Below are 25573 nucleotides of genomic sequence, written 5' to 3'. Positions count from 1 at the left end.
CTTCATGGAGATGGCTGGGGGCAAGTGAGGTCATATGGTGGAGCCTGTAGCTGATAGGGCTGGTGTCCTAATAAGAGGAAGATCCCAGAGCTCTTTCTCTCCATGAGCCCATGGGAAAGGCCAAGTGAAGACAGTGAGGAGGTGGACATCTGCAAGCCAGGAAGAGGGTGGATCCTCAGGAGAACCCAACCCTGCCGCATCCCGGCCTTAGGCTTCTGGTCTCCAGAACAGCAAGAGATGATAAATGTCTCTGTTTAAGCCCCCTGTCTAGGACGCTTTGTTACAGCAGGTGAGCTGACTGATACAGATAGCATTTAACCAGTACAGTGGCTACAGCACTGAGGGTTTGCACTTCCCTCCTTCACATGTTTTTCTGGGCCTGGGAATCCCCCTGGCTCCTTGTCCGCAGGGCTCATCTCCCCCTTCAAAGCTTGGCTCAGGCATCACTTCCTGCTGACAGCTGTCTCTGACCTGGTCTTAACCCCAGGACATCCCTCACGCCTCTCCTCTGTACCCAGAAACAGGGATGTTAAAATGGGAAGGCCCATCATTGTCTCCATTTCACAGACAGGGAAACTGAGGTCCAGTACAATCTGGATGCTGCACAGCGAGGAAGGGGCAGAGCTAGGACACTGACCCTTAGGTCCTCGGAGTCTGGGGTAGACTCTGCACCTGCTGCCCATCACAACGGCACATGTCAGCTTCCCTCGCATGGAGATGTCTGCATTTCTGCTTCGCAGCAGCTCTGGGTGCCACCAGAGGCAAAGGCTCTATATCTCGGTTATTGTCACTTCCTGGGAGAGCCCTGTCACTCTGGGGGGCACGGGTGGTCTCCTCTATTCTCTCCAAGCCAGTCCTCAAGGCCAGCGTGGAGTTTTCCTCCCCGTTCTGGACTTGAACAAGGTTTGCCCAGGGAGAAAGCGGTGATGCTGGCACTCAGATCCAGGCCTCCCTATTTCAGGGCCAGCACTCCCTCCTCATCACTGCCCTGCTGACTCCTACAGATCCATCCTGGGTGAACTCACTTCCAAAAGCCTTGGCCTCTGGGGACATTTGGAGGCCTGAGCACCCCAAAAATGGAAGATGCTTCAGGCAGGACCCTGGTGTGTGACACGGAGGGCGTGTGGCTTGCCGGCTGCCCAGCTAGAGGGCCAGGGTCAGACCTGGACCTGCATCTTTGGGGTCCCAGCCCTGAGGTGAGATACCCACACACACGCAGATCCTGAGGTTCTCTGCAGGTCCCACTAGGAGGCCACATACCTGGCAAAGCACAGCCATGGCCTGGGTGGTTCTGATACTGTTCTCCTCCTCCAGGTGACTCCGGACCAACCTCTGCCTCTCTAGGACCGCATGAAAAGCCTGTGAGTTAAAACAGGAACTGAATCTCGTGCAAATATGCCCATTTTTCACTAGAAGAATTCCGCCAAAGGGCCGCTCTCAGATCTGAAGGATGTCTGTCCCTGATTTATATATGAAGAAACTGAGACACAGGGATATCATGTGGCTGCAAACTGCACACCTGACCTCCTGGCCACAAGCCACCCAGACATCATTCAGTGACTGAATTGCTGGGGACCACCGCCCAGGTCCCAGAGACCACCCAGGGGAGGTCACCACCTAGTGAGTCAGTGCGGTCGGTGAACCAGCCAGGCCACTCTGACCATGTGGCTGCACCCTGCCCTGAGGAGCCTAGGGAGTGGAGGGGAGATGGAGCAGACCCAGAGGCATGGCGGGTCACAGGACAGAGGGACGGACTCTTCTTAGGGAGCATGCACGGGGCGGGGGGACTCTCCCTGTAAGTAGAGGCTTTATCAACAAGGAAGGTTCCCTGGAGGGAAGATGGGGAGCCCATGCAGCTGGGGTTCAAGAAGCCACAGCAGCAGAGACCAGGCAGTAAGGATCCTTTGCCCCCAGGGGGAGGTAGAGGGAGAGATATGCTGAGAGGGAACTGTAGGGCTAGAGGAAGGGTGCTGGGTCATTCACTCATCACTCATTCATCATCCCTTTGTTCATTTATTTATTCATTCGCTCATTCGTCCATTCTTGCATGCATCTGCTCAACCGTTCTTCCTTTGTCCAAGTCTCCTGGGCATCAGCGTGTGCCCGGCCTGTGCTGAGTCTCCCTGAAGCCTCACAACCCATAAGTTAGGTTCCTATATTCCCATTGTGCAGATGAAGAAAGGCCTGGTCAGGGGTGGGGTGAGGCCTGGGGTGGGGTGGGGTGTGCTGTGAGCAATGCACCTGAGGTCACCCAGCTCCTTAGCAGCAAAGTCCACATTCCAACATGCTTCCAGAGGGCCCCAGTGCCCAAATGCTTGACCATGTGCAGGACAGACAAGCAGGCCCCCTGCCCCGTCGTTAGCAGGGAAATATGGGGGCAAAGGCAGGGTTCTCTCTCTCTCTGAGAACCGTAAGCCTGGCCATTCCAGCCTGTGCTGGCACCAACTCATTTCTTTGGCCTCAAGGAGGGTGACCTCTTGTCTCCTTGTCCCCCTTCCAGGTCAAGACAAAGGCATATTCTGGCTCCTTTGCCTCCCTGGTCCTGCCCACTGAGCCTCCCATGCCCGGCCCTCCCTTCCCCTGGACCAGCTAAGGTCACTGCACTGACACACGGAGGTGAGCAGTTGACCTCAAGTCTGGCAGGTGCCAAAGCCTCTGGCTTTCCCTGCACAGTGACGAGGACTAAGCCACAGCACTCAGCCTGTGTGGCTGCTCCTGGCACAGAGCAGCCATGGACATGGGGGTAAGTCGGGAGCTGGGTCACCTGGAGGAATGTGCCCGGGTCAGTGGTCGGCTGTGCCTCGGCCAGGAAGCTCCTCTGTTCCTCTTCCTGGGCCAGCGTGAGCCTTGCCATCTCCTCTGCTTGGTGAGCCAGTGATGCCTTCACCAGGTCCTTGCCTCGCTGGACGAACTCTGAAATTAAAGTGAGTCACAGCACGTCACAGATGACTCCCCTGACCTTCACCGGCTCCTGCCTACACTAAGGATGAGAAACATGGCTTTATCTTACAGGCACGTGTGCTTCCAGAAAGCCAGCGTCAGGAGCCCACAGCCACACATTACCTGAAGGGGCCCCCACTGCCCCTCGAGCCCAGGACTCAGGACACCAAAAGGGGCTTCATCTAGGGCAGCCGGCCAACCTGACCAGGAGATAAAGAAGAGGCACTTTTAGGGGGAAAAATGAGGGAGGTGTGGTGACACAGGGAGGGACGGGTGGTGGGACAGGACAGAGGAGCCTGGTCTGCAGGAAGGAGGGGAGCCCAAGGCAATGCCCTCTGCCTGGTGGCAAGGGTGGAGGCGAGGAGAAAGGCTGGGGTCTAAACCCACCCCTCACCCCCACCTGCGTCACCAGGCCAGCAGTGTGCCCAGGTCAGCACTGGGCACTGGGGCCTGGCTGTGAGCAGGACCCAGCCTTGCTCCCGGTCTGCTCCTGGTCCAGGGAATTCAAGAGAAGGGGAAAGGAGAGTCAATGCCACGCCAGATGAGGGACGGGCTGGTGGGATGAGAAGGATGAGGGGTCATGGGCAGTGTGGGACCCCAGAGAAGGCTTCTGGGAGAGGAGACCAAGAAGTTAGCCAGAGCCTTGTCCCCCGGGTTTGGGGGGAAATGTTGAGTGAGAGGCTGGAGAAGTCGATGAGGGCCAGACTGCCAGGGGTCTGCAGGTCTGGAGATGTTTGTTTCAGCACTTCACACACACACACACACACACACACACACACACACACACACGTGCATTCCATATTTGTAGCACAAGCACACTTCCTTGGGTTTTGTCTGAGAATCTGTTTAGCCCCTGGCACCAAAGAAAAGAGTGTGACCAGGAGGCACCTGGGGGGCTCAGTCAGTTAAGTGTCTGCCTTCGGCTCAGGTCATGGTCTCAGGGTCCTGGGATGGAGCCCACATCAGGCTCCCTGCTCAGTGGGGAGTCTGCTTCTCTCTCTCTCCACCCCCTCCCCCGCTCCTGCTCTCCTCCCCCCCCCCACTCTCTAATAAATAAAATCTTAAAAAAAAAATCAAAACCAAAAGAAAAGAGTATGACCAGGTATCCATCGAGACCTGAGTCCTCCCTCCACCCCCTGACTGTCTCCTTGCTTCCTCTGTCTTGTCCAAGTTCAACAGAGCCTGATCCCTGATCGGTGGGGGCTGCCTGGGCATCCTGTCCCCACCTCTGTCTGCTGTGGGGGCCCCTTCCCACTGGTAAAGCCCAGGCCCTGGTGTGATGACCCCCAGGTAAGATGTGCTCAGGTTCTACATGGGCCGGAGTGCCAGCCAACAGCAGGCTCCCACCGGTCACAGAAGCCGTGACGCCAAGTGACAAGGGCCTCCTGGAATGGCCTGACTGGAGTCCTGAGGTCCTGGCTCTGAGTGCCTGCCCTCTGACCCCATCTCTGAAAGGCAGCGGGCAGGTCTGGTGGAGGGGCCGTGAGCCACTGCAGACGCAGCACCAGGCCACTGGCTGCAACAAACACCTGGTGCTGTGGATTGGACCCCGTCTGCCCAAACTGAAACACTAAAGCTCTAACCCCCGCAGGACTACATTTGGAAGCTAAATGAATTTGTGAGGCTGGGATCCTCATCCCATAAGGCTGGTGCCTTATAAGAAGAGGAAGAGGTGTAAGAAAGCTCATTCTCTGCCACGTGAGTACACACACACAGAGAAGGTGGCTGTCTGAAAGCAGGTTTCCTGCCAGGAACCGAATCGGCTTGGTGCTCTGATCTTGGACTTTACTGCCTTCAGAACTGGGAGAAAAGAGAAGCCTGTTGTGTAAGCCCCCCGGTCTGTGCTATCTTCATACGGTGGCCCGAGCTGACAAGACACCTGGAGACTCCCTGGTCCTACAGTGTCCACACCCGTGTGGGCATCAGGAGCCACTGGGGAAACTGAAGCACACAGACTCCGTGCCCTGCAGATGTTCGGAGACCTGGAGGGGACTCCTGCTCCCCACCTCTGTGCCTCCACTCATGGCCCCAGGCAAACATGCGGCCTCGGACCAACACGGGGACCCCCAATGAGCTCTCCTCCCAAGGGCCCGGGGCAGCCAGTGCTGGTGGCAGAAGTGGCACCTGCCCTGCAGTTGAAAGATGTGGGTTTCTTCTTTCTAATGATGTGACCTGGACTAAGTCTCAGATGCCCTCAGAGTCTTGAACATTGAGCTACCCACCTCTCAGGGTCCGCCCCAGGAGCTGGGGTATGGAAAATACCCACATGGGGTTCCCTCTCCTGCCCCATATGGTCAGTCATTGTGTATTTGCTGCTAAGCAGGCCCCTGTGACTTGGGTAGGGCCATGCGCTGCAGCCGAGTGATATGTGTCTTATCTGGGCATTTCGGCCCTTCCGTCCTCTGCAGAGTTCAGGTGCTTTTGCTGCAGGACACTGGGGCCTCCATCAGCCCAGATCACTGACAGCTAAATCCAGTGGGCCATCCCCCAGCCTAGGGACAGCCTTATGGGGAAGCAAGCAAAGCTTGGAGAAGCTAAGTGACATGGTCCCCAAGGGCAGAGGGGGGTCACAGCAGCCGGAGCTTGTTTCCCATGTACTGCTCCATGTCTCTGACTGTCCCCAGGGTCCCCCACCCCCAGCACAAGAGGGCTATTCACCCCAGATCGGGCCCCAGCTCACTCACCCCTGCCGAAGCGCTCTGCCTCCCCCCAGAAGGCCTTGTGCTGCTGGGTGAGCAGCTCCTCCTTCTGCCGCCCGGAGAGCTTCCCCTCCACGGTCAGCAGCTCCAGGCTGCGGGACAGGGCAGCCAGCCGGCATTTGGTCTCCTCCTGGATTTGCAGCTTCAGTGACTCGATCATTTTGGCCATGTGCGCCCGCCCCATTGTTCTCTCCAGGGCGTCCTGGGAAGGGAAACACCTTGGGTCAGCGCCCAGCAGCAAGGATCTGCCCAGGGCAGCAGGCTCCCTCCTGGTACCCCGACTCCCTGCGAGCAGAGTGCAGACCAACAGGCTCTGCCCCTTGGTTACAGACAAAATTGCCCCTTGTGGGGAGGGGGCGAGCCTGACACAGGATAACGGATATAAAGAACTTAGTACACAGTGAGCACTCCTCAGGGGCCTGATCTTCCAGGAAGGGATTCAGTACCAGCACGTGGCCAAGGAGGGAAAGCCACTGTTCTACAGTCATCCCTCCCCAGCCGCTGGGGCCTTTGGCCTCCACAGCCTTGGAAGAGAAAGGCAAACAACAACAAAAGTTACAGGAGCTCTTGGCTTTTGAGCCTCAGAAAGCCTGGGACACAGGGTTTGAAAAGATTTTCCAAGGTGAGACTGATTTTATGAGTGGTTCCCTGGAGGTCAGACTTTAGAACATGCTCCCTCCCTGCCCCACCAAGGCATCAACACTTAGGACAAGACTCCTGGAAAAGACACCTCCCTGGGGCAGGAAATGTTGACCAGAGACAGACAGGGCCCTGTGGGTCCGGAAGCCTCAGAGGGCAGCTGCTCGTCCTGCAGAATGAGTGTGAGGAACATGGAATAAGGGGAGCACTGCTGTGTCCAGGAGGCCCCTCGTCCCAGAGGAAAGATGCCACTCCCAGCTGGGCCCGGCACCAGTAGAGGGCCAAAGCCAGCCTCAGCCTCCTTCTCGTCCCCTAGCCCCCTTCTCATCCTCTACGCCTGTAATCCTGCATCTTCAGAGCCCCCTTTTCCCTTCTGCCGGGCCCAGTCATAGGGGTGCAGGCCCTGCTCACTCCTGCCCTGCTGTCCCAGCCTTCCCCCTGCCCCCACATGGCAGACAGGGGCCTCTCTCAGAGGCAGACACATGGCCGTCCTAACAGCACAAACCCTCCAGTCACTGCCTTCAAACCAAGTCTGAACCCTAGGGCATGACACTCAAGGCCCTGAGGACCCGGCCTGGCTTTGCCCCAGCCTTGTCCACACATCTTCGTGCTCAGGGCCACCCAGCATGCCTGGCTCTCAGCTCTGCTGGGCCCTCGCACACTCGGAGTCCTCCACCTGGAGCATTCTCCTGTTCCTCTTGTTCCTCTGCCTGCTAAGTCCTACTCATCCTTGTCCTGCTGGGCTGTGGGGTGCAGTGCCTTCCCTGCTCGTCCTCACCCCCAGCGGGCCCCATGTGCTTCTGTCTTTAAGGAGCTAATCACGAGGGACCATCCCAGGTGGGTCACCCTCTGCCCAGCCTGGGCCTCACTGTTTGCTGAGCTGCACTGGTTGTGTTCCAACAACGTGTGAGCAGGGCAAGGATCAGGACCCCCCAGTTACAGACAAGAATGCTGAGGTTTGTTCCGGAAGGCCACATGACCAGCCCAAGGACCAAGGCTTTGAATTTTCTTCAGTTAGACACCCGACCATGGTCAGCAGGCTCACAACCACTAGGGGGTGCAAGAGGATAAGCGCTGGGGGGCCCTGCAACCTCGGGGAAAGTCTGCTCACAAGGGACCCAGACCAGGCCTCACTGGCGAGAAGCTCTCCCAAACCGCCCGCTGTCCCCACCTCTCAGGTAGCATAGGGAGGCGTTCCTGGCTCAGGAGTGACCGCACAACCTCCAGATTTACATTCAAAGGCAGACAGGAGTGGAAAGAGGTGAGCATAGGCAGAGGGATACCAGATGGGAGGTGAGGCCCCCTTGCTCTGAGAGTGCAGAAGGTCCTCAGCAGCGCCTGGGCTAGAACCTGGCTCCACTGTCAGAGCTGCAGACTTTGGGTATGGTGTCCTCCTCGGACATCAAACTTACAGAGTTGCTGTGAAAATTAAGTTAAAATGCATAAAGCACTTAAAATAGCAGCCAGAACATAGTCATCACTCATGAATGCAAGCTCCTGTCATAATTATCTACAAGCCCCTGGCATCGCTCTTGGGATGGCTTTTTGTCAAACATCCCAGGAGAATGATTCTCACAGCCTCTGGGGCCCTTTCCAGAACCTTGTCAGTTTGATATTCAGTGATGCCATGTGAACATTATGGGTCCAACGGCCCAGGCCAGAATGCTCAGACACTGACCCAAAACTTACAGCCTTCTGGAGTTTATCAGCAACATGTTACTAGATATGGAAAAAAAAATATATGGGTACCTAGGATGCAGGCACAGCATCCTTCTTCTATACAATCACAGATTACAGCGCTTTGCCTGTATCACCGTGATGATTTGTTAATGTCTGATTGCCTGGACACATGGCCCACAGAAGTCTAGTCACTAACACACTGATTGCTTCCCATGTGCCAGGATCTCTTCCAAAGGCCTTACATATTGTCCATTCTCTAATATTCTCAGAGCAGGTGCTATTTTGATCCCCACTTAGATGATGAAACTGAGGCACAGAGGTTAAGTAACCTGCTCAAGGTCATCCAGCTAATAAGCAGCAAGACTGTAGGTTTGAACTCAGGTCTCTGGCTCGAGTCTGTAATACTGTTTCTATAACAGAACGTGGCCCATAAGTAGGTACTCATCAAATGTTGGTTAAGAGAAGGGCATAATGATAACCTGGATAATTCCTTCCCTTCATTCTATTTGGAAGTTACTGGCTAATACTTGGAATGAAGTCAGCTAAGGATACATTTTTTTTTCTGCATCAATATCCTGCTGTCAGAATAATAATTAAAAAGAAAGAAAAAGGGAAAAAATCTTTCTCTTTTGATAAGCATTAATATCAGCAGCCTTATCAAATTAAAATCCCATTCACAGGGTTTGGACGGCGAATCTGGGGCCAGCGGTGTTATTAGACAGCACATGAATTCTAGGTGAGTCACTTAGTTGTCTCTCACTCTGCTCATCAGGAATAAAATCTCTGCCCTGCCTACCTTCTAGCAGTGCCAAGGAGAAAAAGGAGATTGTATGTTTACACAATGAGCAAACATCAAGTTCACAAACAGCTGTTGCACCCAGGGAGTTTGTTAAAATGCATATCCTGATTCTGGTAGGAAGGTTCTGCATTTCTAACAAACTCTTGGGGGCTACTGATGCCACTGCTCCACAGACCACAGTGGTTGTGGAGAAGCAGCACGAACTGCTCCCTGGATCTAAGCCACCAAGGCTCTGAGCCAAACGCAGGGCAGCCACTGCAGGTCTATGAGCTGGGTATAACCCAGGTGGGTGCAGAGTTTCAGAAACTCTGAAATGGAGTTTCATGAGTTTCCAAGGTCAGAAGGGGAAATGGGTTCATAGTGAGCCCTGGGCCTTGTACAAGGCAGGTCAAGGCCAAAAGCACTGCTGAGAAACCCCGTGGTGACTAGGGCAATGGGTCACAGAGCACTTCCCCAGGCCCTGTCTGCAGAAATTCCTTGGACCACTCTTTTATAAAGAGAGTAACTAAAGCTCTGGGAGGTTAACTGGTTCAAGATTACACATCTTCAAGTGGCTGAGCCTAGGTTCCAAGTCAGATTTGTGGATTCCTCTGTATCAGTGGGTTGCATCTCCAACAATATATCAGAAATGTTTGGGGAGCTTTAAAACCAGCAATACCAGGGCTTCACTTTAGATCAGTGAGATTGGATCTCTGGGCATAAGGTCTGGGCACAGGCAATTTCTGAGAGCTCCTCAGGTGATTCATGGAGCCATCAGGAGAGCAAATGAAGCTCCATCCACATAAGTGGGTGTCAACTATGACTACTCATTGTGGTCACTGGGAGCTCCAAAAAATCCAGACTTATTAGTCAGAATCTCTGGGGTGGGGTCCCATCTGGGACTCTAGCATCGGTACGTTTTAAAGCTTCCAGATAATTTAAGTGTGCATTCAGGACTCGGAGCCAGTGCTCTATGCTGTCACAACACAAAGCTGGCCAGCATCCCCACTTAAGGAATGGATGGATGGCTGTACAGATGGATGGAAAGATGGATGGACAGATGGATAAATGGATGCATAGAAAGACAGATGGATACATGGGTGAATGGATAGATGGACAGACAGATAGATGGCCTGCTGTTTGGCTTGCTTCACTACCTTTCTCCGGGCTCTATATCCTCATCTCTGGCCTCTATGTCTCCATCTCGGGGCTCTATATCCCCATCAAGTTCGACTGGATGTCTATGGCATATCAAGCTTATGGATTCCACATCTCTAGTGTGAGTATCTTCAGATTCTCTCCCCACCCCCTCCAGCATACCAGAGCCTGCAAATCCTGAGAATCACGCAATAACCCTTCGGCTATAATCATTCTTTCCGTGAGCGTCATCATGAGCTGTCGGGCTTTGGAGCTGGAACACTTAAATTGGTCCATAAGAAAGTGCTGGATGTTTTCCATCTGTTTCCAGAAAGCTTCCATCTGTGAAATGAGAATGAAAAGCAAGAGGTAGGTGCAGAAAACATATTTAAGAAAGCCATAAAGCTAGGTGGTTCATTCTTGAGAATTACAATTCATTCCTTATCACACACTGAGGTTCTAAATACTTCTGCAATTCGGAGCGAGTTTATCTTGGCAATAATCGAGTTCTACAGAGAGGTTCCTCCTTGGCATATTGTAGGTGCCAGTCAGCTTCGAGGTGGCTTTTCAGCAAACACCAGTGCTCTGCTGATAAAGAAGTCAAGCACAATGAGATCACCCAGAGTAAACAGCTTAAAGACCCTTAAACAGGCCAGGATTGCTGCCTGGGGAGTGCGTGAAATTCGACAGTGTGCTCCTGGAGGCTCCATATCTCTAAGAGGGATTAAACATGTTCTGGAAATAAAAGCACAAATGGCTGTTTAAATTTTAGTTATTGCCCTAAAAGTACAAAAGAGCAATATGGCAGAGACAATGCTGACCATGAAAACAATCTGCTTTAAAATCTTTTTTCTCCCCCCTCATCTTATCAGGAGGAGACGTGGAAATCACTGAGTGGCTTGGAACGTTGGGGCTCATCCAGCCTCCCAGAGCACTGAGAACGAGGATACCAGTGGTCGTGACAACCTCCCCTTGCGGCATGCAGGTAGGGGCCAGGCTCACGCGTTTTATGTCCGGGTAAAATGTGTATTGGCGGCTGCAGCAACAGGCTGAGAAAGTTAGGTCACTGGTGAAAGGTCACAGGGCTGGGAGGCAGGGGCAGAGGTGGTGCAGGCTCACTGAACTCTCCCAGCTGTGGTTTTCTCCACCATGGCTCCGCCTCTCCAACTCTGAATTCATCTGGCCACCTCTTGCTGCACAGGGCATAGAAGGGCTCGGGTCTTAGCGGCACCAGAAGCCCACCCTGACCTTGTTGCACTGGCAAAAGGTGGAGACAAACGCACTCTGAAACATTGAGTCATTCTGACCAGCCACCACACAGGGGCTGCACATGGCTGAGAGGAAGCCCATGCCGGTGTGCACCTCATGCCCTCAGGACTTGCTATGTGTCCTGGTGGGCAACAGCCCATCCATTAAACCTCCGGCCTCCCTCTTGCTTTCCCACCAGATGACCTCCTTCCAGACTGCACTAAGAAAATGTGACTATCACCTGTGGCACCCTGCACACCTCCAAACAGAGTCCGATTCCAGCTGGCATTGCCACTTCTACTCCAGCCCCAGAGAGCCAGGACACCCACTCTGTTCTTAAAAACTCTTGATTCCCTTGGAGTCTGTGACATGATTTCATCCAGATCCCTCAAAGTCCATATTCTCCCTTCTTGTCTCAGTTCTCCTTGGCTACTCCTCCTTAAATGCTGGCAGGATCCAAGACTGGGCACCAGGCTCCTTTCTCTATCCATTCTACACACACCCTAGGCTGGGGCATCTCCACTATGGGAGGTCACCATACGTCAGAGAATCATGGGCTTACTATGAATCATCTGCCTGAAATATACAGACAGATATTTCAACAGATATTCCTGCTCTGGGGAGCCCGTGGATCCAGGAATCCAGGCTGAGCACCCTGTCTCTGCCACTCACGCCATGAACATCCTCGCTTCCTATGTCCTTTGACACAAGCTTAGTGGAGACTCTCCATCCTCTGGCATCTCCATCTTAAGATGTCAAGCTAGGATTCACCAGCTCCCCTCCCAACTTGCTTCTTCTTCTGGGATCCTTATTTCCACAGAACTAATCTTTAACATCGTCTTCTCCTCAACCTCATTATCTGCTACCCTATCAGCTCTCCCACTCTTTCTTACCTCTCTGCTCCTACTGCAATTGTCTTCATGAGATTTCCCTACTGCCCTAGCCAGAGAGCACACACATATCCTTCACTGAGTAGCTGGAGCGGTCCTTCTAAAACAGAAATGGATCCAGGCACCCTCTGCTACCAACCTGCAGTGACTCCCATCTCCTTGGCACGAGATGAAAATCCTCGGGCCAGATCTCTGGTTTTATCTTGCTCTGCTTGATCCTTAGTTCTCCCTGGCTCCCTCCTTTGCCTGCCCACTGGCCAGCATCCACCCACACTTCTCCCAAAAGGCCTTTCAATGTATCCTTTATTCTATGAAGACTTTCCTAACCCTAGGATAAAACAGACTCCTCCTCTCACCACTGTGCCTCTGCCTTCCAGTGTTTTCATCTATCATGACACTTGTGAGCTATAAAGTCCTCATCTGGGCATTCTGGGTGGCTCAGCAGTTTAGCGCCACCTTCAGCCCAAGGCCTGATCCTGGAGACCTGGGATCGAGTCCCACGTCGGGCTACCTGCATGGAGCCTGGTTCTCCCTCTGCCTGTGTCTCTGCCTCTCTCTCTCTCTCTCTCTGTGTCTCTCATTAATAAATGAGAGATAAATTATTAATAAATTAATAAATTAATTAATAAAATCTTAAAAAAATAAAGTCTTTATGCTCACTTGTGGGTCCCCCTACTATGCTAGCCTATGCATCTCCCCAGCAGGGCCAGATCTAAGGTAGTTCTTAATTTCCAGTGTGCAGCCCAGTGCTTGAGTGCCAAACAAACAAAACAAAATGCAAAAAACAAAACAAAACAAAACAAAACACCCTCTTTGTTTCATACCTAATATAGGAATGGGGGTAGTGGAACTGAAAAGCAAAAAGGGATATTTGAGGAAAGCCACCCTCTCTGAAATTTAAAGTAGGCTTTTATGAGTGATGATGTCTGGGGTTGGAGAAGTTAGAAGCTAGCATCTGCTCTAATCCATGGGGTTACCATGGATTAGACATACAGGGTGAGAACAATCTTTGCTCTGAATGACAAAAAAAAAAATCAATCTAAAATTTAAAAAAGGAGAATTCATTTAAAAAGAAAAAATCCTCCGTAAATTTTGGCCCTTTGATTATACTTTCTCTATTAAGTAATTTCCAACCCTGGATCCTGAGCTCTGGGGTAGAACACGTTAGGGATTTCAAACATGCTTCCAGGTGCCATCTCTTTAATCTCACCAATTTAACTGTCCCAGAAACCATGGTTTTTATATGGAAAAAGGAGAAAAATCCATCACGTACATTATCTATTAGCTGCTCAGAGTATTCTCGCTCCTTCTTTTCCACATCTGCCAGAGTGATGTATTCAGAATCACCAGCTCCTAACATTGCTGTGTTTGACAGTTTGCCCTGGAGTCCCTTTTCTAATTCCGCCAAATCCTGGGGGAAACAGAGGGGAAAGAAAAAAAAAAAAAAAGCAAATAAACAAAGGAAAAATCCAACATATCTTAAATTCTAGAAGAGAGACCCTTTTATCTTTCACCACATTATCACAAAATATTTCTTAACCATGATTAACTGATCTAGGCATGGTCCTACTTAAGGCTTGATGATAGAAAGGTATTTTCCTCCTTAAACAGAGTCTTAAGAGTACCAGATTCTTCTATAGTTTTCCCTCCCTGCTAAAAAAACAAAACAAAGCAAAGCAAAACAAAACACACACACACACACACACAAACAAAAACAACAAAACCAAACCAAACAAACCAAAACATGCTTTTAAACATGGTAAATTAACATCAGTCTCCCTGCCAGGAGCCTGCTTCTCCCTCTGCCTATGTCTCTCCTTCTCTCTGTATGTCTCATGAATGAATGAATGAATGAATGAATGAATGAATAGAATCTTTAAAAAACAAAACAAAACAAAACAAAACATGGTGCATTGGTGTCCTTTATTTCTTAGGAAGTCCTGGAAAATGCCATGACCTGGATGGGGGTGACGGAATGCTTCTCCTCCACTCCTCTGGTTTCCGTGGGGGAAGGAGTACTCCCTACACCCCAGGGAGGGTGGGATGCGACGTGATTGGTGGGTTCGGCAGCAGGAAGTGCGTCCCCGTAGCTTGTCCCGCCTCTTCCTCTTCCACCTGGAGCGCTCCTGGGGAGGTCATGGCTGCCGCGCGGCCTCCGCCCGGGTGCGCTGGGCGACGTAGGGCTCGCCTCCGGGGTGGCCGGCCTGGCCCGGGACCCTGTGCACGGAGTCCCTGAGCCCCGCCGCCCGCGACGCGCCCTCCTCCGAGCGTGCCACCCCTCCTCGAGCGTTCTAAGGAAGCCCTGATCCGCCCCTGCGGCCCCGCCTCGTCAGTGGGTGCAGAACCACCAGGACCATCATCCTTGTTTATTCGTTGGGGAGTCACTGGGACTCAGCTTCCTCAGCTGTAAACAGAAACGACGACAGCCGCTCCCTGAGCTGCCGTGAAGATGGAATAAAAGCAGGTGTGAAGCGCGCCGTGTGCACTGCCTGCTGGAGGCGGCCCTGGTGGCAGCGGTCGAGGATGCGGACGGTGGCCGAGCCCGCGCACCACCTCCTGCCTTGTGCGCGGGGATTCATTCTTCCGCAGGGGACCCGGAGCAGTGGGGGACGAACACCCTCCCCCCACCCCCACATCTCATGGCGGTGGCGAAGATGGCAGCGGTGCTGGCGAGGAGGCTGATGACGGAGATGATGAAGATGACGGCCGTGGCTCTCAGGATGTGCGCAGCGATCCCGATTCACAGTCTGACCATCGCTCTGCTGCGCGCCTCTTGCACATTTCTCTTGGCCCTCCCACGGTCCGGCAGGATGGAGTCATGATCCCCTGGCGCAGGAGGAACTGGGATGCTGAGCGTTTGAGAAATGAAGGACCAGGATATCAACCTCTCCCAGTCAGATGGCAAAACCCGGCTTGTTTCACTGCACAGAAAGCAACGTCAGCTCCGTATAGAAGACCCGGGAGGAGGAGGATGTACAGTAGCATAATTAAAACCAATAAACCAATTAGGCATTTAGAAATACCCAACTTAGGGCGCCAAAGTGGCTTGGTTGGTTGGTATCTGAATCTTGATTTTGGCTCAGGTCATGATCCCAGGGTTCTGGGATCGAGCCCCATGTTGGACGCCCTGCTCAGCAGGGAGGTTTCAGAGGTCTCCCTCCGCCTGCCCCCACGCCCCTCCCCTACTTGTGGGCTCTCTCTCTCTCTCTCTTAAATCAATAAGTAAAATATTTAAGAAAAAAAAACCACCTAGGGGTGCCTGGTTGGCACAGTCGGGTGGGTGTCTGACTCTTGATTTTGGCTCAGGTCATGATCTCAGGGTCCTGGGATGGAGCCCCAAGTCAGGCTCTGCGCTCAGCATGGAGTCTGCTTGAGATTCTCTTTCCCTCTCATTCAGCCCCTCCCCACACTCTCTCTTGCTTTCTCTAATAAATCTTTAAAGATGAATAAGTAAAAATATCCAACCTTGTGGAGAAGATAACGGTTACTTGTTCTCTGTGAGTAGCAGGTATGATCAACATTCTTCTCTTTTTCCTTGCTTTCAGTATTTTTCCAAAATTATTAATACCTATGGTCATTTTTATACACGTACACATATTTCTACGGTTACATTTGTTCAAAAGCATGTATTGCAATAATTTTCACACATGAAAGCAAAAATAGTTTCTTATACTACTATGTTTTATATGTTGCGATAAACTATTTTTAAGTAACTTTGAAATATAGGTTGAAGACTTACATTTTCTTGTTTCGAAAGAATCCTCTGGTATAATTCATCATCCGACTTCTTTTTAGGAAGAAGATCCAGGAGGCACATTTTAAAAATCTGAATAAACATCTACTGCCACGGAAGGAGACATAACAAAGAGAAAGGCTTAGAAATGGTATCTCCCCCTCCCTCCCTTCCTCTCTCCCATCTATCTATTCACATGCACATACATTTTTGCTATAGGAAAATCTATCATTATAAATCATGACAATAGCCTATAATGGACTGTATTTTCATGAAGCCTCTAAGGAAAAATGCTTCACTTCTTTTGCTTTTTGTCTATTTATTCAAGAAATCTTCATTAAGTGCCTACTCTGCCATTCCTTCTGTGTTCCCTACAGGAGTCAAGGAAACCAAAAAGGCAAAGGGGTGATGCTTCTTCATGGGAAGAATCAGAGGGAGGGTTGTTTGGAACTGAGATGTATAAAGTTGTCCATTCCAGCCTCCTGTCTCGATGGATGGCGTCATCCTCTGAACCAGAAAGGGTCCTCCCATAAGGCAGGATACCCAGGAACGTCCAAGGGTGCTGTCTCCACACCTACCATTCGCCTATTGCAGGACATCTAGGTGTTTCCAGTTTGGGGGCTATTATGAATAAAACTGTTAAGAATATCCACATACAGGTTTCTGTGTGAACATGTTTCTCTAAGGTAAATGCACAAGAGTGCAACTGCTGGGTTTTGTGAGAAATGGACTGTTTTTCAGTGTGGCATGCTACATTCCCGCCAGCAATGCATGCAGGATCCAGTTTCTTCCCATCCTCACCAGCATCTGGTGGTGTCACCATTTGTTATTTTGGCCACTCCGATAGGTGTGTAGTCATATCTCATTTTTTTTATTTTTTTATTTTTTTGAATTAATTAATTTATTTATGATAGTCACACAGAGAGAGAGAGAGAGAGAGAGAGAGGCAGAGACACAGGCAGAGGGAGAAGCAGGCTCCATGCACCAGGAGCCCGACGTGGGATTCGATCCCGGGTCTCCAGGATCACGCCCTGGGCCAAAGGCAGGCGCTAAACCGCTGCGCCACCCAGGGATCCCTCATATCTCATTTTTTAAAAACATACCTCATTGTTTTAATTTGCATTTCCCTGATGGCTAATGCTGTGGAACATTTTTGATCTGATTGTGTGTGTGCATTTTCCTCCCGACTGTATATCCTTTTTGGTGAAATGACTGTTCATGGCTTTTGCCATTTTTCTGATTGGATTGTTTACTTCTTTGTGAGGTTTGAGCATTCTTTATATGTTCTAGGTGGGAGTCCTCTGTTGATACATGGCTTGCAAACCCCCTCTTTCTCCCCATCCTCTTAACAGGGTCTTTTGTAGACCACAAGTTTTATATTTTGATGGCTATATTATATAATTATATATGCTATATATAATATATATAATTACATGTATTATATAATAATAATTATATATTATAAAAAAACTATATTAGTTTTCCCTTGTGTGGGTCACCCCCTCAGTGTTAAGTCGAAGAAAGAACTCTTTGCCTAGTTCGAGATCCTGAAGATTTTCTCTTGTTTTTTTTCTAGAAGATGTATAGTCTTGCATCTAACATTTAAGTCTGTGATGCATTTTGAGTTCATTTTTGCATGACGCAGAGGTTCGGCTTAAGGTTCGTCTGTGTCTGCTTCTGGACATCTAATTGCTGCAGTACCATTTCCCGAAAAGAAAAGCGTATCACTCCTCCATTGAACTGCTTCAGAGGTCAGACATATTTGTGTGGTAAGGCACTTTAGTACAGGGCTCAGTAGATGTTTTCCTGTAGATGGCCACATCGTAACAGTTCCTGGGTTTGCAGGCCATACTATCACTTTTGCAACCATTGGATTTTGCTGTTACAGCCTGGAGGCAGCCGTGGGCAAGAGTCAAGAACAGGCATGGCTGGATTTATATATATATAAAATCTCATTTGGGGGACACCTGGGTGGCTCAGTGGTTGAGTGCTGCTGGCTCAGGGTGTGATCCTGGGGCCCTGGGATCGAGCCCCACATTGGGCTTCCCATGGGGGAGCCTGCTTCTCCCTCTGCCTGTGTCTCTGCCTCTCTCCCTGTGTCTCTCATGAATAAATAAAATCTTTAAAAAAAAATCTCATTTGGTTTTTATAGCACATAGGACATTGGTACAATCTTCCCCACTTTACAGACAAGGAACTCTTTAGCTGAGAAATCTGGGTAACTGGCCCACGAGGGACAGAACCCAGAACTGTCCTTATGCTTGTCAGTGCTAACGAGCTCTAGGAACACAGTGACATCCTGGCTTTCTACTCACTGAATTTGAGACTACGTAAGGTAACATTCGTATCTCGAGATGTTGGTCTCAAACCCATTTTCTTTTTGACCCCAGACTGAATCAGTGATATGCACAGGTCTTGTCTCATTCTTCAATTAAAAAAATTTTTCATTTGGAAAAATTATAAGCTCAGGAAAGTATCAAACCAGTACAGAGTCCCATGTGTTCTTTCCCTGGGTGACCTGGGACATCACTTTAGTATAATATCAAATCCCAAAACAGTTACTGACATTGGGCTGACGCAGTTTACTACAGACTTCACTCAGTTCCACTGATTGTCACATGTACTGGTGTGCATGTGCATGTGCATTTCTGTGCAACTTTACCCCAAGTACGGATTCATGCAATCACTGCCACAATCAAGATGGAGAATGTCCCGGCACCAGGAGAATCCCCTAGGCCTAATGATCCTTCTCTTGGCACCTCCCTCAACACACACATCCCCTAATCTGTTCTCATCTCTGTCATTCTGGTTCTAATGCTGTCAAATGCAGCTTCTCTCCACCTCCTGACAAGCCCAGTGCCAGCTTCTCCCTCCAAGGCCACCAGGGAGCTCTGAGCTCCTGGGCTGCATGACGGTCACATCTGGTCTGAGTCACTTTTATTTTTTAATTTGTTATTGACGTATAGTGGACACACAGTATTAGGGTAGTTTCGGCTGTACAGGACAGCAATCCCACAGGTCTGCGGGTGATGCCATCTGCAATCTGAGTTACATCTGAACTGACCTGTGGTGACATGTCTACCAGAGAAATGGATCTTGAGGTCTCCATGAGAGCTTGTGTGTTTCGACAGGTCCTGCATAGTGAAGATACACCCCGCGGGGAGGGAAAGGCCACCCATGGAGAGCAGGCCCCACGGTGGCGTCAGTAGGCAGGGGGCACATGTCTATGGAGTGCCTGCTGTATGTTCAGGCTCACAGACCTTGCACTTGGACAGACCTCACTCGGGTTCTGTGTCTGCCATTCACTAGCTGTGCAATTTTGGACAACTGACTCAACCTCTCTCAGTCTCCGGTATTTTGTGATTGAAAAATAGCTGTAAGGCTTAATTGAGATCAGATAGCTAGAGTCTTAGCTCGGAGAGTATGTGTGCTTAACAAGTGGTGCTGTGATGATGCTGGTCACACAGCGCAGCCCAGCAGAGCCTGGAGCTCTGCCTATGGAGAACCTTCGAAGTAGGACAATTTCACTTCCTAGTAATTCTGTGGGATAAAAGCTGAAAAACATTATCTTTATTCCTTTCGGAAAGTGGCCCAGAGAGGGGAAGTGACTTACCTAAGGTCACACAGCTCATACGTGTGGGAGGCTGGACTAGAACCCAAGTCTCTGACTCCTAGTCTAGAGCTCCTTCCCCAGGTTCCAGCTTATGTGTCTCCCTCCAGGGAAGCCTGGTCATCTCCCCTACTCTCACTTGGTCCCCCCTTACACATGCTTACGGCACCAAATTGTTTGCTAGGTCCTGCTGTCTGTCGTGGCGCATTTGTGCCATCTCTCCCGTCCCCCTACCCCCAGAGAGTGGGCTCCAGACAGGTGGGGGCCATCCCTGGTATTGTGCCTGCCAGGGAGGAGAGGCTGCCACAGACCAGATGGGCAGATGAGTGATGGTGGACACTTTCTCCATGACAGCAGGCTGCTTCCCTGCGGGCATCTGCTGGCTGCTCCGGGGGCGAGGCAGCCAGTACCATGTCACTCGCCAGCTGGATGGGGCTCTGAGCACAGAAACAATTGACCCTCGGGAGCGCAGAGCCTCTGAAAGGATTGCCAGGGCCACCTGCCTGCAAGCGGGTCGGGATGGGGCCGAAAGGAAGCCATCCCGACCCGCAGGTGGTACGCTGGGGCCCCCGGATCAGGCTCTGTTTCTGGAGTCCTGCTGTGACTTCTGGTTTCTAGCACTGGCCCCTGTTTAGGAGGGGCCCCTTCTCTCACAGAGCCCCAATTTCTCTTTACTGCATCTGCAACTGGATGTTTATGTTTCTAGTCCATAACGAAGCACCTGGTGGGCATGTCTGTCTGTGTCTGTCACTCTGTCCAGTGGCCCTTCTCCCTTGCTCTTTCCAACGGTCCTCCCCTCTATAGGTTTCATCCCTTTTCCAATAATCTGGAAGAAATGATGTCCAGCCGGCCCTGCTGGGGGTTCCGCAGCTGTGCTGAGACACATCTCTCAGGCTGCCCCCCTCACCGCGTCAATCCCGTGACGATTCACCCGGAGACCACATGCATCTGGCGGAGACCAGTCTTGTTCTGCTGCCATCTGCGGTTTCAACTGCTCCTTCATCCACTCAGAGAACACACTCCCATAAAAAGGTACCAGGCTGCCTACCTCGGCTCCCACCTAAGGCCTTATGACTCTGGGTGAGTCCTCTCTGTGCCTATTTCCTCATCTGTAATGTGGAAGGATGGCTACACCTGCCTCTCCAGAGTGTGGTGAGGTTCAAAGCTAGCCACCTGTGGGACACTCCCAGGGCCTGTACCCAAGAAGCAATCAACAAAGTTAGTGCTCATAAATATTGTTGTCGCTGTTATCATTCCTTTAAGGGATCCCTGGGTGGCGCAGCGGTTTGGCACCTGCCTTTGGCCCGGGGCACGATCCTGGAGACCGGGAATCGAATCCCACGTCGGGCTCCCTGCATGGAGCCTGCTTCTCCCTCTGCCTATGTCTCTGCCTCTCTCTCTCTGTGTGTGACTATCATGAATAAATAAATAAAATCTTTAAAAAAAAATGTTGGCAAGGGGCACCTGGGTGGCTCAGTCAATGAAGCATCTGCCTTCGACTCAGGTCTCAATCCCGGGGTCCTGGGATCGAGTCCCACATTAGGCTCCCTGCTCATTGGGGAGCCTACTTCTCCCTCTCTTTCCCACTTGTGCCCTTTCTCACTATCTCTGTGGCTATCTCTGTCTCTATCTCTCTCTCTCTCTCAAATATTTTAAAATCTTTAAAAATAAAAATGTTAGTGAGGATGCAGAGAAAGGGGAACCCTCTTATACTGTTGGTGGGAATGCAAGCTGGTGTAGACCCTCTGGGAAACAGTACAGAGGTTCCTCAAGAAGTTAAAACTAGAGCTACCCTACAACCCAGCAATTGCACTACTAGGTATTTACCCCAAAGATACAAATGTAGTGATCCAAAGTGGCACCTGCACCCCAATGTTAATAACGGCAATGTCCACAATAGCCAAACTGTGGAAAGAGCCCAGATGTCCATCCACAGATGAATGGGAATGTATATAATATATAACATATATTATTAACATATACTACGTAATATATGATGTATATATACAATGGAATATTAGTCATCAGAAAGAATAAAATCTTGCTCTTTGCAATGACATGGATGGAACTAGAGAGTATTATGCTAAGCAAAATGAGTCAGTCAGAGAAAGAAAATTATATGATCTTGCTCACAAGTGAAATTTAAGAAACAAAACACATGAACATAGGGGAAGGGAAGGAAAAATAAAATAGATACATCAGAGAGGGAGACAAACCGTAAGAGATGCTGGACTCTAGGAAGCAAACTGAGGGTCGCTGGAGGGGAGGTGGGTAGGAGGACGGGGTAACTGGGTGATGGGCATGAAGGAGGGTACATAATGTGATGAGCACTGAGTGTTCTATGCAACTGATAAATCACTAAATTCTACCTCTGAAACTAGTAATATGTTATATGTTAATTAAACTGAATTTAAACAAAAAAAATAATAAAAATGCTGTCTTTTTTTCACAGTACCTTCCACCTGTCTCCATCAGGAGGTGAACCCTGGAAGAAGGCTCTCATTTTTCTGCCTAAGCCCACAGCTTTCAGTAAAGTAGAGCCTGTGTCCCATCCACAGGCACAAATTGCTTCTCTGTTTTGCCTCCTGATGCCTAATGCCCTGACTGTTCCTGTCACATTGGCTCCAATGTCATTGGCACCCATTCCCTGAGGGCACGCAGGACTCAGCGCCCACAGAGGGCAGCATTTGGAACCCAGGGAAGGGAGAGCCAGACACCTTGACCACCTACCATGTGCTTCTCCTGCCTCAGTGCCGTGTCCAGATGCAGCAGATCTTTTAAGTGAAGGTTGTAGATACATAAGTCAAGGTCCACACTGAAAAGTCGAAAGAGAAACAGAAAGCCATTGAGAGTCCTCGAGGCAGGGAGTGGGGTTGCAAAGTCTTCTCAGTACAGACATCAGTGCACCCTGACTCCAGATGTGCAGAGATGCCCAACAGCCGCCCCAGGTTCATACGAAGGAATCAAGGCAACTATTTGAAACTCACTTGTGACCAGGAGGGAGCAGCTGCCCGAGACATGAAGGGCAGGGGGCAGCAAGAGTTGGAGGTGGGAGAAAAGAGAGTTAACACCCCTTCCCAGCATTGTTGTGTCTGTGTCACGTGTCATGCCCATTTCACAGATGCAGAAACTGACTTAGGAAGTCAAGAAGTGGTGGCACGGTCACAGGGCAGGTAATTGGCAGGGCGGACTTGACCATTTGTCCTGTGTGGGCAAATGCACTTTGAATGGCTTCGCTCCCACCCAAACTGTGACAAGTTCACTAAGTTCTAAAGCTCATTGACAGCCCTTCCCAGCCAGCAGGCTGAGCCACCATCAGGGCCAGCACCGAGCTTAGGGCCCTCTCCTTCCATAGCCCTGAGCTGAGGCAGGGCCACTTGGACTCCCCAAACTCCACTGAGCAGAGGTCTGAGGACTGACGCACAGATGTGCGGACTCAGTTTCTCGGGCCTCTCCAGTGTGCTGAGTGGTACGGTGCTTTAGAGAATGGGCTTTGGAGATAGGGTCAGACAGGCTCCATCATTCATCTGCTCTGTGACCTTGGGCAAGTTACTCAGCCTCTCTGTCTCTTTTCACTCTTTGTAAGATGAGGGCAATAATAGACCTACTGCATAGGGTCGATAAATGGAATTAATTCATTGATCGATTAATTTTTATGCCTCTGTCACTGCACTTGTCTCAGGCTCCTACTGTGCAATGAGGACACAGCAGGGAACAACACAGACCCCGTCATACTCAGGAGATAATTAATCCCTACAAAGTGCTCAGCACTCTCCCCAGTACACAGAAGGCACCTAATCAGTGCAAGCTACTCCTATGCAGTACCTAGGGCACATCAGTGATTCAAGAAGGCCCCATAATGGGTCTCTCCCCAGGGCTCAAGCCTGACTCCAAAACCTTCACATTGGTCAAAATGACTTGGTAGCTGGCGAGCTCCAGCTTGGATGCCGTGTGGCTGTGTGTCCATGGCTGACTCACTTAGCCTCTCTGGGCCTCCATTCCCAGCACGGACAGTGACGTGGACCACTGGTCGGCTTCCCTGTGCCTCCCCCTCCTCACCTCTCACAGATCAGCACCTCGGGGAAGCTGTTGGCCTGGACGAAGGTGCGGCTCAAGAACCTGTCATAGCTGGTGGCTGAGTGGATGCTGGACGAGGAGCTGCAGTCCTCCTTCTCCGCCTGGCTCAGGCTCCCCAGGCTGCTGGAGGGGGAAGCCTCCACTGGCTGGTTTGGCAAGACAGCCTGCTTTAAGTTCTCGTGCAGAGAAGGGTTGGAGGAACCATCGGCCAGCGGCTGAGCGGCAGGAGAGAAAACCCACTCAGTCTGTGTGACCTACTGTGTGACTTTGCTTCAGTGATTCCACCAGTGATCTGGGGCAGTGGTCCCAGGGGGGCCCAGGCAGGGGCAGACTGGGTGGGGCAGGTGAACAGATAGAGTTTCTGTCCCAGGGTCCCACCCATCCCCCAGGGTCCCATGTCATGGCCCCTGTCCCCAGGAGGCCAGGCCCTGTCCAACAGGTACCTACCTCTTAGCTGATCACCATGGCCTGTTCCCTGTAGGCCTACCTGCTCCCCACAGTCCACCTGCCTCCCCACCTCTCCCCCCACCATCCCAGACCCCTGTGTGTGCTTCTCTGCCTACCTGCTGACCACTACACTGACCCCATATCACCCTCCTGACCCCAGGCCTGCCAGCTGGCTCCCCACTGCCCTAGCACAGGCCCCAAGCTCCTTATCAAGGAGCTCAAGCCCCACACACTACCATGCCCACACGAGGTCACAGCCTAGCGCCTACAACATCTGGAAGGGTCAAGAAACATCAGCTGCCACCTCCATCCAGCCTGTCCTGCCGTTCCAGGATACGCCTGCCCAAGTAGTACTCAGCTGGCTGCCAGCTCTAAGCCTCCCCTGGCATTTCAAACTTCTGGGCCTTTTGAAACTCTGGTCCCCTTGCCTGGAACAGCCCTCACTCACTGTCCACCAGGCTAAAGTGTCTCTCCCTCCAGACAGACCCAGAGCCTTCCCTCCCTCGTAGCTGGGCCCAGCCCACTGGCAGCTCCATGGGCCTCTGGTTATTTCTATCTTGCCCGTTTTCACACATCATCCCACAATCTCTGCCCAGACCGTGAGGGCGTCCAGGGTGAGGACGATGATGTCCTGACCACTGGATAATCTCCAGTGCCCACCAGGAGCCTGCCTGGCAAGGGGTGTGGATAAGGAATAATATACTCAGTCTGGTGGTTTTGTCCCTTCAACCACCCACCAGATCGCTAAGTGAATGGAGCGGTCCCCAGTAAATGTTCCCAGGAACCGTTCCAGTTACTGCTCCCCATAATAAGGGTTCCACAGAAAAATTCATTTGGGAAAGTCTGTGTTAAGCAAGCTGAAATAATTTCTTTGGTGCAGGACTTTGCAGAGCCTGGCTCCGGTGCCTTCAGAAGCAAATGATAATTGAAAAAACTGAATGAACACTGAGTGCTCGGATGTCACACACCATTCTAAACCCTATGTCTATTATCCCCTTTGACCCTCAAAGACCTGAGGGAGGCAGGAGGGCCCATCACCTCCATTTCCAGATGAAGAAATGGAGGCTGAGTCAGGAAATGGCCCACAGAATATGGTGGAGATGGGAATTAGAACAGAGTCTGCGTGACTCCAGAGCCTGTCCTCTCGATGGCCAGGAGGAGTGGACTGCACATCCCTCAAGTACCAGACCAGGGACTCTTTCCTTCATGGAGAGTTTCACAGGCCAACGGCTCCTCAAAGCACCATGGGATCTACTGCTGTCTGCAGAACTCCTGATCATAGGAATGAATTCCCGGCTTCAGGGGGAAGACCCACAGCCAGGTGACCTCTGGCAGGTCATTAGTCTCCCTGGGCCTCAATTTCCTTATGCGTAACAAGGCAATGACAGGGTGATTTACCTGATGTAAAATGCCCAACACCTGAGAAATGCCTAGCACTGTGCCAGCCTCGCAGGATGTGTTCAGTAAGGTGGAAGGGGGGTCGGTGAATGAGGAGCAATGCTAATAACCGTGTCAGTGCTGGTATTTGTATTCATCTAGAACAGAAGGACACAGCCCAACTGTGCTGTCACCTGGGGTTCTGGGAATACCTTGCTATACCCTGTCCCATAAAATACCTTTTATGACAACGCTGTCATAAAGTGGATTCATCCTAAAGTCTTGCTCCATCAGGAAGCCTCAAAGTTATCCCTATTA

General features: G+C 51.0%; 1 protein-coding gene and 1 long non-coding RNA gene across 4 annotated transcripts in view; one reads left to right on the top strand and one right to left on the bottom strand.

Moving 5' to 3' along the window:
- The window catches only part of EVC (EvC ciliary complex subunit 1), a 69225-nt gene that overhangs the window by 34037 nt on the left and 9615 nt on the right, over window positions 1-25573 (bottom strand). For all 3 annotated transcript variants that reach the window (XM_025437106.3, XM_025437107.3, XM_049108636.1), the window contains exons 4-11: window positions 23414-23646; window positions 22085-22169; window positions 15751-15849; window positions 13285-13422; window positions 10057-10215; window positions 5625-5841; window positions 2765-2913; window positions 1261-1359 (exon numbers count right to left, since the gene is read on the bottom strand). In XM_025437106.3, coding sequence (XP_025292891.1) covers window positions 1261-1359; window positions 2765-2913; window positions 5625-5841; window positions 10057-10215; window positions 13285-13422; window positions 15751-15849; window positions 22085-22169; window positions 23414-23646 — 1179 coding nt within the window. The remainder of the gene's footprint in view (window positions 1-1260; window positions 1360-2764; window positions 2914-5624; window positions 5842-10056; window positions 10216-13284; window positions 13423-15750; window positions 15850-22084; window positions 22170-23413; window positions 23647-25573) is intronic.
- LOC112653181 (uncharacterized) lies at window positions 14129-16398 on the top strand. Its single transcript, XR_003131959.3, has 3 exons — window positions 14129-15064; window positions 15807-15895; window positions 16122-16398. It is a non-coding gene; the product is annotated as an uncharacterized LOC112653181 (long non-coding RNA).

Source organism: Canis lupus, chromosome 3, assembly GCF_003254725.2.
Source record: "Canis lupus dingo isolate Sandy chromosome 3, ASM325472v2, whole genome shotgun sequence".
Lineage (NCBI taxonomy): Eukaryota > Metazoa > Chordata > Mammalia > Carnivora > Canidae > Canis > Canis lupus.
The sequence above is the reverse complement of the archived record's forward strand: the minus strand, read 5'-3'. Positions and strand labels throughout refer to the sequence as shown.